This window comes from Bos taurus, chromosome Y (genome assembly GCF_002263795.3).
Source record: "Bos taurus isolate L1 Dominette 01449 registration number 42190680 breed Hereford chromosome Y, ARS-UCD2.0, whole genome shotgun sequence".
Lineage (NCBI taxonomy): Eukaryota > Metazoa > Chordata > Mammalia > Artiodactyla > Bovidae > Bos > Bos taurus.
In genome coordinates this window covers 23245879-23261201 of record NC_082638.1, presented here as the reverse complement: position 1 = coordinate 23261201, position 15323 = coordinate 23245879, and the positions used below count along the sequence as shown (strand labels likewise).

Here is a 15323-nt window from a genome sequence, read left to right as displayed (position 1 = left end):
CAGATCCCTCTCCTCCCCAGGTCACCCAAGTTGCCAGGGATGTAAGGGACAAGCAAGATCATAGAGGCAAAAGTGCTGATTGATGAGCTGCAGCTGTTAAAACAGGATAGAATGGGAAAATGAAAGGTTGTTACCTAAATTGAGGGCTTTGATTTCGCTCTTATCGCAACTTTTTTTTTCCTTAATTTACTGTGTATTTACTTTTAGCTGTAAGATTTGTACTTCATGTATTTCTATTACTTGGTACCTTTGCATTTCAGCTTAAAGAAACACATTCAACATTTCTTTAAAAAGAGCGGTCTGGTGGTGATAAACTCCTTTAGTTTTTGCCTTTCTGGAAAATTCTTTGTCTTCAGTTCTGAAAGGCAAGTGGTTAAATACTCATGGTTCCCAATTTTTTTTTATTTTAATCACTGAATGTATTATGTCTTTCCCTGTCTGCCTAAAAAGTTTCTACTGAAAACCTGATAATTTTGTAGAGTTTCCCTCATATATAAATAACAAGTTGTTTTCCTCTTGTAGCTTCTTGATTCTGTCTTCATGTTTTAACTTTTGACATTTTAATTCTTGGTTTTGGCCTCCTGGATTTGCATCCCTTATTTCCTTCCATAGGTTTTGACCCTTTTTTCTTCTGGACCTGTTTATAATGTGAAGGTTGGTGTGCTTGATGTTGTCTCAAAAGTCCTATAATCAGTCTCTGCTGCTGCTGCTGCTAAGTCGCTTCAGTCGTGTCCGACTCTGTGTGACCCCATAGACAACAGCCCACCAGGCTCTCCCATCCCTTGGATTCTCCAGGCAAGAGTACTGGAGTGAGGTGCCATTGCCTTCTCCATAATCAGTGTCTACTTGTTTTTATTCCTTTTTTGCTATAGTTAGGTGAATTCCAGTGCCATATGTTTGAGTTCACTAACCCTTTTCATGGAGAAGGCAATGGCACCCCACTCCAGTACTCTTGCCTGGAAAATCCCATGGACGGAGGAGCCTGGTAGGCTGCAGTCCATGGGGTTGCTAAGAGTCAGACACAACTGAGTGACTTCACTTTCATGCATTGAAGAAGGAAATGGCAACCCATTCCAGTGTTCTTGTCTGGAGAATCCCAGGGATGGGGGAGCCTGATATGAGGCCGACTATGGGGTCGCACAGAGTCGGGCACAACTGAAGCGACTTAGCAGCAGCAGCAGCCCTTTTCATGCTTCATATAATTTGTTGCTGATTTTTTTTTCCTTTTTTTAAAAAATTTATTTTAATTGGAGGCTAATTACTTTACAGTATTGTAGTGGTTTTTGCCATACATTGACATGAATCTGTTGCTGATCTTTTTGTTGTGTTTTTGCAGTTTAGTTATTTTATTCTTAAGTTGTGTTGTTTCTGTTTGTTACTTGTATAACTTGTATTTTCCGTTAAAAACTTTCACTTCAATTTTCTATTCTTCAGAGCTCAGTGAGAATCTTAGGGTTGTTACTTTGAACTTTTTATCATGTAAACTATTTATCTCTCAGTAATTATTTTTTTGAAGTTTTATCTTTTTCTTCTACTTGTAATATATTCCTCTGTTTATTTTATTTGACTCTCTGTGTTGGTTTCTTTAATAAAACAACCTCCTCTCCCATTCTCCCCATTTGGAAGGTGTGACTTCATGTTCTAGATGTTAGCCAAACAAATGCATAGGCTAAAAGTTGAGAATTATGTTTTATTCTATGGACAAAACTAAAGATCTTGGATATCTCTGTGTGACTGCTGTTAAGAAGTAAGGGCAAAGAAGAGGATATATAGGAATTTTTGCAACAGAGACCAGGTAGTTGGAAATCAAATGATTACTGTTATTTAGCAAAAATCAGGTATACCAAGTTTTAATGAGTGTAGTACTTTTTTCTGTATTGGAAGTTGCAGGACTCTGGGTTGGTTGAAATCATTCCTGTGGTATCCATCTTAGCTATATAAGGCTAGTGTCCTGCTTTTGTCCATCCTGAATCTATTCAGTGTTCATCCTGAGGGGTGATGGCAGTGTGACTGCAGTGGCTGATGGTTTTATGGCTACAACACCCTTTGTTTACTGATATGGCAGGTGAGATTTTTCATTTCACAGAGATAAAACTTGTGATTGAATTTTACCTCAACTCTTGTTTGTCTCACAAATGATTCTTATATTTCAAGCAGTCTACTTTCTTCTTAGTGGGTCTCAAGTCATTTAAGTGTACCAAGACCTGTCAGCGTCAGAAAAGGACAGATTTCATTTACAGCTAGATTCAGCATGATTGATAGCCAGGCACTTCGGGCAGCAGCTTTGGAAACATACAAATATGCTTCTTTGATGGGAAGAATAAGATATAGGTGTTGCTTTCTTTTTTTTTTAATATAAACTTATTTATTTTAATTGGAGGCTAATTACAATATTGTATTGGTTTTGCCATTCTTCAGCATGAATCTGCCATGGGTGTACATGTGTTCCCCATCCTGAAAGCCCCGCCTACCTCCCTCCCCGTACCAGCCCCAAGCATGCTGTATCATGCATCAAACCTGGACTGGCAATTCATTTCATATATGATATTATACATGTTTCAATGCCATTCTCCCAAATCATCCCACCCTCTCCCTCTCCCACAGAGTCCAAAAGACTGTTCTATACATCTATGTCCTTTTTGCTGTCTCATATACAAGGTTATCATTACCATCTTTCTAAATTCCATATATATGCATTATTATACTGTATTGGTGTTTTTCATTGTGGCTTACTTCACTCTGTATAATAGGCTCCAGTTTCATCCACCTCATTAGAACTGATTCAAATGTATTCTTTTTAATGGCTGAGTAATACTCCATTATGTACATGTACCACAGCTTTCTTATCCATTCATCTGCTAATGGACATCTAGGCTGCTCCCATGTCCTGGCTATTATAAACAGTGTTGTGATGAACATTGGGGTACACGTGTCTCTTTCAATTCTGGTTTCCTCGATGTGTATGCCCAGTAGTGGGATTGCTAGTCATAAGGCAGTTCTATTTCCAGTTTTTTAAGGAAACTCCACACTGTTTTCCATAGTGGCTGTACTAGTTTGCATTCCCACCAACAGTGTAAGAGGGTTCCCTTTTCTCCACACTGTCTCCAGCATTTATTGCTTGTAGACTTTTGGAGAGCAGCCATTCTGACTGGCATGAAATGGTACCTCATAGTGGTTTTGATTTGCATTTCTCTGATAATGAGTGATATTGAGCATCTTTTCATGTGTTTGTTAGCCATCTGTATGTCTTCTTTGGAGAAATGTCTGTTTAGTTCTTTGGCCCGTTTTTTGATTGGATGGTTTATTTTTCTGGATTTGAGCTGCAGGAGTTGCTTATATATTTTTGAGATTAGTTCTTTGTCACTTGCTTCATTGGCTATTATTTTCTCCCACTGTGACAGCTGTCTTTTCATCTTGTTTATAGTTTCCTTTTAGTGCAGAAGTTTATAAGTTTAATTAGGTCCCATTTGTTTATTTTTGCTTTTATTTCTAATATTCTGGGAGGTGGGTCATAGAGGATCCTGCTTTGATTTATGTCAGAGAGTGTTTTGCCCATGTTCTCCTCTAGGAGTTTTATAGCTTCTGGTCTTAACATTTAGATCTTTAACCCATTTTGAATTTATTTTTGTGTATGGTGTTAGAAAGTGTTCTAGTTTCATTCTTTTACAAGTGGTTGACCAATTTTCCCAGCACCATTGTTAAAGAGATTGTCTTTTCTCCATTGTATATTCTTGCCTCCTTTGTCAAAGATAAGGTGTCCATAGGTGTGTGGGTTTATCTCTGGGCTTTCTGTTTTGTTCCATTGATCTATATTTCTGTCTTTGTGCCAGTACCATACTGTCTTGATGACTGTGGCTTTGTAGTAGAGCCTGAAGTCAGGGTGCATATATATTTATAATTGTTATATCTTCTTCTTGGATTGATCTTTTGATCATTATGTAGTCTCCTTCATTGTCTCTTTTCACAGCCTTTGTTTTAAAGTCTATTTTATCTGATATGAATATTGCTACTCCTGATTTATTTTGATCTCTGTTTATGTGGAATATCTTTTTCCAGCCCTTCCCGTTCAGTCTGTTTCCCTTGTTTTGAGGTTGGTCTCTTGTAGACAACACATATAGGGGTCTTGTTTTTGTATCCATTTAGCCAGTCTTTGTCTTTTGGTAGGGGCATTCAACCCATTTACGTTTAAGGTAATTATTAATAAGTATGATCCTGTTGCCATTTACTTTATTGTTTTGGGTTCGAATTTATACACCCTTTTTGTGTTTACTGTCTAGAGAAGTTCCTTTAGTATTTCTTGGAGAGCTGGCTTGGTGGTGCTGAATTCTCTCAGCTTTTGCTTGTCTGTAAAGCTTTTGATATCTCCATCATATTTGAATGAGATCCTTGCTGGGTAGAGTAATCTGGGCTGTTGGTTATTTTCTTGTTGTTGTTGTTTGTATTTTCTTTCATCACTTAAAGTATGTCTTGCCATTCCCTCCTGGCCTGAAGAGTTTCTGTTGAAAGATCAGCTGTTATCCTTATGGGAATCCCCTTGTGTGGTATTTGTTGTTTTTCCCTTGCTGCTTTTAATATTTGTTCTTTGTGTTTGATCTTTGTTAATTTGATTAATATGTGTCTTGGGGTGTTTCGCCTTGGGTTTATCCTGTTTGGGACTCTCTGGATTTCTTGAACTTGGATGATTATTTCCTTCCCCATTTTAGAAAAGTTTTCATCTATTACCTCCTCAAGTATTTTCTCATGGTCTTTCTTTTTGTCTTCTTCTTTTGGGACTCCTGTAATTCGAATATTAGGGCATTTAAATCATCCTGGAGGTCTCTGAGATTGTCCTTGTTTCTTTTAATTCATTTTTCTTTTTTCCTCTCTGATTCATTTATTTCTACTATTCTATCTCTACTTCACTAATCCTATCTTCTGCCTCCCTTATTCTACTGTTTGTTCCTCCAGAGTGTTTTTGATGTCATTTATTGCATTATTCATTATATACTGATTCTTTTTTATTTATTCTAGTTCAGTTCAGTTCAGTCTCTCAGTCGTGTCTGACTCTTTGAGACCCCGTGAATGGCAGTACACCAGGCTTCTCTGTCCATCACCAGCTCCCAGAGTTCACTCAAACTAATGTCCATCAAGTCAGTGATGCCATCCAGCCATCTCATCCTCTGCCATCCGCTTTTCCTCCTGCCCCCAATCCATCCCAGCACCAGAGTCTTTTCCAGTGAGTCAACTCTTCGCATGAGGTGGCCAAAGTACTGGAGTTACAGCTCTAGCATCACTCCTTCCAAAGAACACCCAGGGCTGATCTCCTTTAGAATGGAATGGTTGGATCTCCTTGCAGTCCAACGGACTCTCAAGAGTCTTCTCCAACACCACAGTTCAAAAGCATCAATTCTTTGGTGCTCAGCTTTCTTCACAGTCCAAATCTAACATCCATACGTGACCACTGGAAAAACCATAGCCTTGATTTGACGGACTTTTGTTGGCAAACTATGTCTCTGTTTTTCAATATGCTATCTAGGTTGATCATAACTTTTCTTCCAAGGATTAAGCGTCTTTTAATTTCATGGCTGCAGTCAACATCTGCAGTGATTTTGGAGCCCCCCCCAAAATAAAGTCTTACACTTTTTCCACTGTTTCCCCATCCATTTCCCATGAAATGATGGGACCAGATGCCATGATCATCGTTTTCTGAATGTTGAGCTTTAAGCCAACTTTTTCACAAACCTTTCTTACATCTTCTCAATCCTTGTCTCCAAGCTATTTATCTGTGATTCCATTTTGATTTCAAGATTTTGGATCATTTTCACTATCAGTATTTGGAATTCTCTGTAGAGATAGATTCCCTATCTCTTCCTCTTTTATTTGGTTTGGAGCACATTTATCCTGTTCCTTTAGCTGCTGGGTTCCTCTGTCCCTTCACCCTGTTTATTATATTACTATGTTTGGGGTGGCCTTCGTGTATTCTGGCAGTTTGTGGAGTTCTCTTTATTGTGGAGTTGCCTTGCTGCGGGTAGGGTTTTATGGGTGGCTTGTCAAGGTTTCCTGGCTAGGGAAGCCTGTGTAGGTGTTTTGCTGGGTGGAGCTGGATTTCTTCTCTCTCGAGTGCAATGAAGCGTCCAATAATGAGTTATGAGATACCAGTGCATTTGGAGTGACTTGGGCAGCCTGTATATTGAAGCTCAGTGTTGTGTTCCTGTGTTGCTGGAGAATATGAGTGATATGTCTTGCTCTGGAACTTGTTGGCCCTTGGGTGGTGCTTGGTTTTAGTGTAGTTATGGAGGTGTTTGATGAGATCCTGTCAATTAGTGTTCCCTGGAGTCAGGATTTCTCTGGTGTTCTCAGGATTTGGACTTAAGCCTCCTGTTTCTGATTTTCAGTTATTTTTACAGTAGAGTCAAGACTTCTCCACCTATGCAGCACCATTGATAAAACATTTAGGTTAAAGATCAAAAGTTTCTCCACATTGAGGGACACCCAGAGACGTTCACAGAGTTACATGGAAAAGAGAAGAGGGAGAAGGAAGTTAGAGGCGACCCAAATGAGATGAGGTGCAATCCAAAGAAGGGAGAGCAAGCTAGACAGTAATCACTTCCTTATGTGCGCTGCACAGTATGGACCGCTCACAGATGTTCACGGAGTTACACAGAGAATAAAAGAGGGAAGAAGGAGACAGAGGTGGCCAGGAGGATAAAGGGGGGAATGAAAAGGAGAGAGACAGATCCAGCCAGTAATCAGTTCCCTAAGTTTTCTCCACCATGTGGAACACACTTAGAGATTCACAGAGTTGGGTAGTGAAGAGAAGCGGGAGGGAGGAGATAAAGGTGACCTGGTGGACAAAAAGGAGTGTCCACAGAGGGAGAGAGCAGTCAAGACAGTAATCTCTCTCCCAAGTGAAAATGAGTACTGAAATTGGGTTCTTAAAAGTACAAAATAGATAATAAATACCTAAAAGCAAAGATTAAAAATCCAGAGTAGAGGTTGGATTTTCAAAATTACAATATTAAAGAAAAGAAAAAAAGAAAAAGTCACAAAAATTATAAAATATATATATATATATGAAGTTTGCTTTAATGGCATTAAAACATGTATAATATCATATAAGAAATGAATCAACAGTCCAGGTTCGATGCAGGATACAGGAAGCTTGGGGCTTGTGCACTGGGATAACCCAGAGGGATAGTATGGGGAGGGACGTAGGATGGGGGTTCAGGATGGGGAACACATGTACACCCCTGGCGGATGCATGTTGATGTATGGCAAAACCAATACAATATTGTAAAGTAAAAAAAAAAAGTATAATAAAAATTTTAAAAGAAAAGAAAAAAAATAGGGTCTCTATTTTCAAAGTAATAGGTTATAAAAATGAATATTAATGGAGTAATAGAGGACTTAAATTTTTAAAAAAATTTAAAAAAGAGATAATAAAAACAGTAAGAATATATCTAGGACTTCCTCTGGTGTTGTTGTGGGCAGTGTGGGGTCACTTCATTTTCAGATAGTTCCTTGATCCAGCTTATATTTCTCAGGATCTGTAGGCCCCTTCCTATGTAGTCGGTACTAATGACAGGGTTTTAATCTTTTGCACCTGTCACTTCCAAGGCGGTTCCCTCTGTTTTAGTTTCTTCTGTTTGCTGGTCTCTTCAGTGTCTATTTTCGCCCTGACACAAGGGGGTGTGGTGGACACGTTTTTAGGCTCACTTGTTCAGGCGCGCTGTGAAGAGGGAGTGACGCTGTAAACAAATAACACTGGCGTGTGCTCACAGTTCCTCAGCCACACTGGGCCTGCCCCACTCACAGCGTGTGTGCCCTCCCTGCCCACACTGCTCAGGCTCTAGGTTGCTCCACTGGGAACTCTCTGAGGCCAGCCCTGGGCTGCATGCACCTCCCAGGTCTGAGCCGCTCAGGTTCAGGCCCTCTGGTAGGCAGTCCTCAGAGGAGCAGACTCTGTTCGGCCTGCGTTTTCTGCCCTTCCCAGGTCTGAGCAGCTCAGGTGATGAAATATTTGGCGAGCACAGTCGCTGCGACTTATCGCCTTCCCCGTCCCTGCCACTCGGTTTTCTGGGTGTACAACCAGCACACCTCAGGCGGATGTTTACTGTCCAGAACCCCAAGAAGTCTTAGTTAGTAAAGAAGCCTGCTTGCAGTTTAGTAGATAATGCCTCCCTGGGGCTGCAGTTGCCATCGTCTGGTTCAGTCCTTGTTCTTTGAGCGTACCTGACGGTGTCTTAGGTTAGGGCTTTTCGCATGGTAGCTATCCCACAGTCTGGTTTGCTAGCCCAAGTTAGTTCCCTCAGATAGCGCTCAGGGCATTCAAGTGGGGTCCTTACTCTAAGCAATGCAGCCTGCGCCTCCCTGCCCAGCCCCTGCTTGCTAGTGGTGGGTGCAGGCATCTGCAGCTGCTTCTCTGCTGGGAGAGTTACTGTTGGGCACCTGATCTGTGGGTATTAATTATTTATTTATTATTCCTCCCAGTTATGTTGCCCTCTGTGGTTCCAGTGCTCACCACAGACTCAGCAGTGAGAGTGTTTCCTGGTGTTTGGAAACTTCTCTCTTTTTAAGACTTTCTGTCCAGGATGGAGCTCTGTCCCTACCTCTGTGTCTCTCTTTTTGTCTTTTATATTCTTTCCTATTTCCTTTCGAAGACAATGGGCTGCTTTTCTGGGTGCCTGATCTCCTCTGCCAGCATTCAGAAGTTGTTTTGTGGAATTTACTCAGCGTTTAAATGTTCTTTTTGATGAATTTGTTGGGGAGAAAGTGGTCTCCCCGTCCTATTCCTCCGCCATCTTAGGACCACCTCAGGTGTTGCTTTCTGAACACTGAGTGCTTAATGAAAGCCAGCTCAGAACTATTTATTTTTTACTACCATCCTATGAACACATTATGCTGGCCACTAGGGCTGTGCTATCAGGATAGCATGGTAGCCACAAAAGCTGGTGCATCAGGCATGAAGTCAGGCTTTCGGAGAAGTCAAGCTTTAGGGGCTGTAGTAGAGGAAGATGATGAAAATAGTGCCTGTGGTTCTCCATGGTCTCTAAGGGCAATTATATTTGACCCTTAATTGTATTTAGAAATCTGCCCCTTCAGGCCAGATCTTGTTTCACATATAGATGGGTTACACTTAGGTGTCTGTGTCTTTGTTGTGCTTAGGTTTGAGGTTAGCCAAAAGAAAGTATTCTTGGTTTATAACAGACCCATAGGACCCACAAGTGCAAACCCCATTGGTCACAAGAGCTAGGCAGTTAAGGGGCATCCCCTGGGTGATGGCCATAAAAATTGGAGAGCCAGACAGACTCTCTTTTGGGAGAAGAGATACTGATGATCTTTTGCACAGTAGAGGTTCCTTGTGCATGTTTCCCTTCCCCAAGGCCACCTCAGTGGGTCTGTACATGTGCGCCAAACTAGAAGCCTGCCCCTCACTCCAAAGCCATGAGTATCTTAACAAGCCTCTTTCAAACACATACTGGGCCTTTCTGTATGCTGTCCCTCTGCTGGCTGGATCCAGGGCTTGGTTAGTCCATATGTGTATAACAACTGTTTTTCAGTTCCATAGAGCTTTGTGAGTTTTTCTAGGATCCAAGCCCCATTTATTTGCACATCTACATGTTTTGAGATCTTGTCTTTCAGGTGCAGGTCTTAAAAGTTGAGGTGCCTGATGTAAGGTTTCAGTATGTAGTTGTAGATTCACTGTGTCACTGGGAGGAGGGGGTGGGATCCTTCTTTGTCTTCACATTGAACCGGAAGTCTGACACCATCATCCATAAAGTCTGCATTCTGATGAAGGCTTTCCACCAGCTTTTAACTTGAGATGCAGCTGAATCATGTTTTTACCCATTCTGCCTATTTCTGCTTTTCATTGAAGTTTCATTCTTGTACATTTAAATTATTCATAAAAATCAACTTTTACCATTTTACTCTGTTTTCTGCACTGCTCTTTCATCGTTAATTGAATTTTTGCAGTAAATCATTTTAAGTTCCTTAGTTAATTCATTTTTAGTCTCTTTTTGGTGGTTATAATGAGGATTGCACGTGACATTCTCAAGTTACTAACACTCTTTAGCATTTATTTCAAAAGTATACAGAAGCTCTCAAATGCAGCTCTGTTAGCACCTTTCACTTATTAATGTCACAGAAATTTACTGTTTATTCATTATGTGCCTAATATAGCCTAATTATTTTTTAAGATGTCTTATCTCTTTATTATCTTTAAAAAATTCATTTATTATTTATTTATTTTATTTTTGGTTTCCTGGGTCTTTGTTGCTGTGTGAGCTTTTCTCCGGTTGTAGCAAGTGGGGATTACTCTGTAGTTGTAGTGTGTGGGCTTCTTATTGCAGTGGCTTTTCCACTAGCAGTGGAATACCATCTCTAGTGCACTAGGACTTCAGTATCTGTGGCACGTGGACTCAGTAATTGCAACTCTTGGTCTCTAGAGCACAGGCTTAGTTGTGGCACTCTGTCTTAGTTGCTTCATGGTATGTTAGATATTCCCAGATCAGAGATTGAACCCATGTCTTCGGCATCAGCAGGTGGATTCTTAGCACTGAGCCACCATGGAAGCCCTATGGAGTATATTAATATTTCATTTTTGAAGGACTTTTTCTAGACATAGAGTTCTCAGTTGAGGGTCTCCTCTTCCAGCATTTTTAAAAGCTGCTGACTTCTGGCCTCCCGAGATTCATGCTGAGGAATTTTCTGATTATGTTAACAAGGATCTTTAGTATGTGGTAAATTTGGCATTGGACAGTTTTACGACTGTTTCAGTGTGACTCTAGGAGTTTGTTGGGCTTGCACATTCATATCTTGGTATAAGATTTGGGAAATTTTTCATCATTATTTCTTCAAATAACCTTTCTACCCACTTCTGTCTGTTTTCTCTGTGTGGTATCCCACACTGAATGTATTGGTCCACTTGATGGTATCCCACAGATTCCTTAGCTCTTAGATTGCTCCTCAGTCTATATTAATTCCATTTCCCTGGAGTTGGTAATTTCTGTTGTTCTGCAAGTACACTGATTCTTTGTTATCTTTAATCAGATTTTTAATCCCTTTAGTGAATTTCTTGTTTTAATTATTGTACTTTTCTTTTCTAGATTTTTTTTTCCCCCCTTTTGGTTCCTTTCTATGGTTTCTGTTGATTTTTTCCATTTTACTCATGCATTGTTTCTTCACTTTGTCTGCTTCCTTAACCTCTTATGCATTTTAACTACAGTTATTTTAAAGTCTTTTGTGAATCTACTATCTAGTCTTCCTCTTGGACAGTTTGGTTGATTGGTCTTGTGTCTTTGAATGGGCCATACTTTATTTCTTTGTATGCCTTATGATTTTTGTTATTAACTGTACATTTGAATCTTACAGTGTAGTATTTCTAGATATGAGATTCCCTTTACCAAGGTCTGTTGTGTTTTTATTGTTTTGTTTGTTTTAAAATGTCTCTTTGCTAGAGATCAGTCTGAGATGAAAATCTAATCTAAGGTGTTCTCATATAATCTTTGATCCTGAGCTTGCATGGTGATTTTCTAAATTTCCCAAATGGAATTGGTTTTGAATGTTTTAGTGCTTAAATATCTGGCTCTTCAAAGGAAATAAAAAGGATAAATGAAAGGGAAAATGATAAAATGGATCCTATTTCCTTCAGTGGTTCACATGGAGCTGTTTACAATAGTGGTGACCCTTGTCTGTGTCTGCCTTGTTATGATCAAGTGTTAGTTATAAATCCACAATCAGAATACAGACCTCCGACATTTTGGAGGCCTAAGTCTTTATAGCTTATTGTGGCTCATGTAAGCCACTCCAGGAATTTTAATATGACCACCTGCAATGGAGCTGTGGAATGGAAAAATAAAAAGCTTGCTACACTGCTAGTGGTTAAATGAGGCAAATTTAATCACAGTTTACTGACCATTTATTTCTTTGGAAATTGTAGGCCTTTGTATAAACTTCACATTTCCAAAATAATTGTATCACTTTGTGTCAGTGCAGTTATCTGGATATGGAGATAGACCCATCCACTGTGCTATCTTCCATGATGACATTTCAGCTTCTTGATCATCTCATGTATCAGAGGACTGTAAGTGAAAAGTACAGATACTCTGTTCAGACTGTCACCATTGATTCAGCACTCTTTTTGAAGAATTCTCACTGCCTTTGTTTTCTGTGACTCTTGCAGCCACTTCTGCATTCACTCTCTACTTTCTCTTTGCCAATACCACTGTCTTTGTTTTTTCCCTTAAGTTTCATACATTATAAAAATCACTCTCTTTGGAAATATTTCTTATCTTGTTTATTCATTCTGCCTGCCTACCTAAAAATATAACTAGGCAGATGATAATGCAATTGAGTCTTTGTTATCCTGTGATCTTTTTAATACTTTTTCTCCACATTCACTATCCAGTTATAAAAATACCAGTGAGATACCAATTTTTTATTAAATATTAACCCTCAACTTTTCTCTACCTCTCTCTGCAGTGTAAGACTATGCCTTTTATTCCTTAGAGCACATAGAAACCATCAGTTTGACATCTCCATGTCATATATGTCAGATTAACTGCATTTATGTCTTTCTTCTGGAGTCTCTCATACATTAATGTTTGTTTCAATGTCTAGTACCTAGTCTGTTTAGTGAAATATATCTCCATTAGTGGAATGTCAGTGTTCTGATCTGCTGTATCATTATTTTTGTTATTACTGTTACTATTGAATTTATAATTAAAATCTGCATTATTGGGATTTTATTCATCATCTGGTGGTGTATGAGCAGTTTGGAGTACTGGAGAAAGAGTTTTAGTTACAGATAACTTGTGCGAAATCTATACTAATTTGTGTGCTCTTCTCATTGGGCTTCTCTGGTTTCTTAGCAGTAAAGAATCTTCCTGCAATGCAGAAGGCCAAGGAGATTGGAAGATCCCCTGGAAAAGGGAGTGGCAACCCACTCCAGTATTCTTGGCTAGAGAGTTCCATGGACAGAGGAGCCTGGATGACTATAGTCCATGAGGTCACAAAGAGTTGGACATAACTAAGAAAGCTCTTCTCATAGTCCACCAGTTCAGTACAGTCACTGAGTCGTGTCTGACTATTTGCAACCCCATGAACCACAGCACACCAGGCCTCTGTGTCCATCACCAACTCCCAGAGTCCACCCAAATCCATGTGCATTGGGTGACTCTATCCAACCATCTCATCCTCTGTCATCCCCTTCTCCTCCTGCCTTCAGTCTTTTCCAGCATCAGGGTCTTTTCAAGTGAGTCAGCTCTTCCCATCAGGTGGCCAAAGTATTGGAGTTTCAGCTTCAACATCAGTCCTTCCAGTGAAAACCCAGGACTGATCTCCTTTAGGATGGACTGGTTGGATCTCCTTGCAGTCCAAGTGACTCTCAATTGTCTTCTCCAACACAACAGTTCAAAAGCATCAATTCTTCTGCGCTCAGCTTTCTTTATAGTTCAACTCTCACATCCACACATGACCACTGGAAAAACCATAGCCTTGACTATATGGACCTTTTTTGACAAGATAATGTCTCTGCTTTTTAGTATGCTCTCTATGTGTGCTCTCTTTAGTATGGTCATAACTTTTTTTCCAAGGAGTAAGCGTCTTTTAATTTCATGGCTGCAGTCACCAGCTGCAGTGATTTTGGAGCCCAAAAACATAAAGTCTGACACTGTTTCCACTGTTTCCCCATCTATTTCCCATAAAGTGGTGGCACCAGATGCCATGATCGTATAGTTTTCTGAGTGTTGAGCTTTAAGCCAACTTTTTCATTCTCCTCTTTCACTTTAATCAAGAGGCTCTTTAGTTCCTCTTCACTTTCTGCCATAAGAGTGGTGTCATCTGCATATCTGAGGTTACTGATATTTCTCCTGGCAATCTTGATTCCAGCTTGTGCTTCTTCCAGCCCAGTGTTTTTCATGATGTATTCTGCATATAAGTTAAATAAGCAGGGTGACAGTAGATAGCCAGGACTTAATCCTTTTCCTATTTGGAACCAGTCTGTTGTTCCATGTCCAGTTCTAACTGTTGCTTCCTGACCTGCATACAGGTTTCTCAAGAGGCAGGTCAGGTGGTCTGGTATTCCCATGTCTTTCAGAATTTTCCACAGTTTATTGTGATCCACACAGTCAAAGGCTTTGGCATAGTCAGTAAAGCAGAAATAGATATTTTTCTGGAGCTTTCTTGCTTAAGATATAAAAGCAAGTAAGATATAAAAGTAAAAGCTTTTTTTTACCCCCTCTGGAATTTGAATGAAGCTCTTTGTAATAGCTGTAAATATTTTACTTGTAAGGACACTTCATATTTTTCCTGTATATATCATTTTTGCGCTTTGAATGCTTGATGGGTGAACACTAAGTTTTACTGAAATGTCAGCAAGGCTGCCTTTTTATCTGTTAATATAAAATATAAGAAATTGCTCTAACTCTAAAATTGCCTCTTTACTCACAAAGACTCCTGAGTGCTGCTTATTTTTTTCAACAAAGTATCCCTTGCATGTTCTTATAGAAAAGTAAAACTGGCAGGTGTTGATTTGTAACAAGTTTTCCCAAGAGATATATTTTTCTTTTAGTAAAATAATAAGCAATGAAATTGGGTTTCTTCTTGTGTTAAATGACTTGTGTACTTTCTTATGACAGCTAATTAAGAGAAGTAGAAAAAGTTCCATGATTATAATTGGAATTTTTCCAGTTGTAATATAAAAATTCTGACTGCTTTATAAACCTAAAGTGCTTATTAATTTTAGCTGGAAGAGAGCAGGAATGTTCAAAAGCAAATGAAGATTTTGCAAAAGAAGCAAGCCCAGATTGTGAAAGAGAAAGTTAATTTGCAGCATGAGCACAACAAGGCTATCTTGGCAAGAAGCAAACTTGAATCGCTTTGCAGGGAACTCCAGCGTCACAATAAGACATTAAAGGTGAGTTGGTTCCTTTTTCTGTTTTTGTTTTTTTTTAGATAGATTGATTTTATAATCACCGCATATCTGTTTGAAGTAAATCCTTGCATCATTTGCTTTAGTGGGAGTTAGTTATGGCTGCTATTTGATAACTTCTGGGTTCAGTTGCTCTGGTAAATTAAGTTCCTGAGCAGAGCAGTCTATACAGTCCTCAAAGACAAGTTGTTCAGTTGCTCAGTTGTGTCTGATTCTGAAAAAACATAGACTGCAGCATGTCAGGGTTCCCGGTCTTCACTATCTGCTGGAGTTTGTCCAAATTCATGTTCATTGAGTCGATGATGCCGTCTCATCCTCTGTTGCCCTCTTCTCCTTCTACCTCAGTCATTCCCAGCATGAATGTCTTTTCTCTTGGGTCAGCTCTTCACATCAGGTGGCCAAAGTATTGGAG

General features: G+C 39.6%; 1 protein-coding gene across 3 annotated transcripts in view; it reads left to right on the top strand.

The window, feature by feature from the left end:
* LOC132344515 (gamma-taxilin-like) overlaps nt 1-15323 on the top strand; it is a 102636-nt gene that overhangs the window by 70842 nt on the left and 16471 nt on the right. For all 3 annotated transcript variants that reach the window (XM_059884151.1, XM_059884149.1, XM_059884150.1), the window contains exon 4: nt 14726-14896. In XM_059884151.1, coding sequence (XP_059740134.1) covers nt 14726-14896 — 171 coding nt within the window. The remainder of the gene's footprint in view (nt 1-14725; nt 14897-15323) is intronic.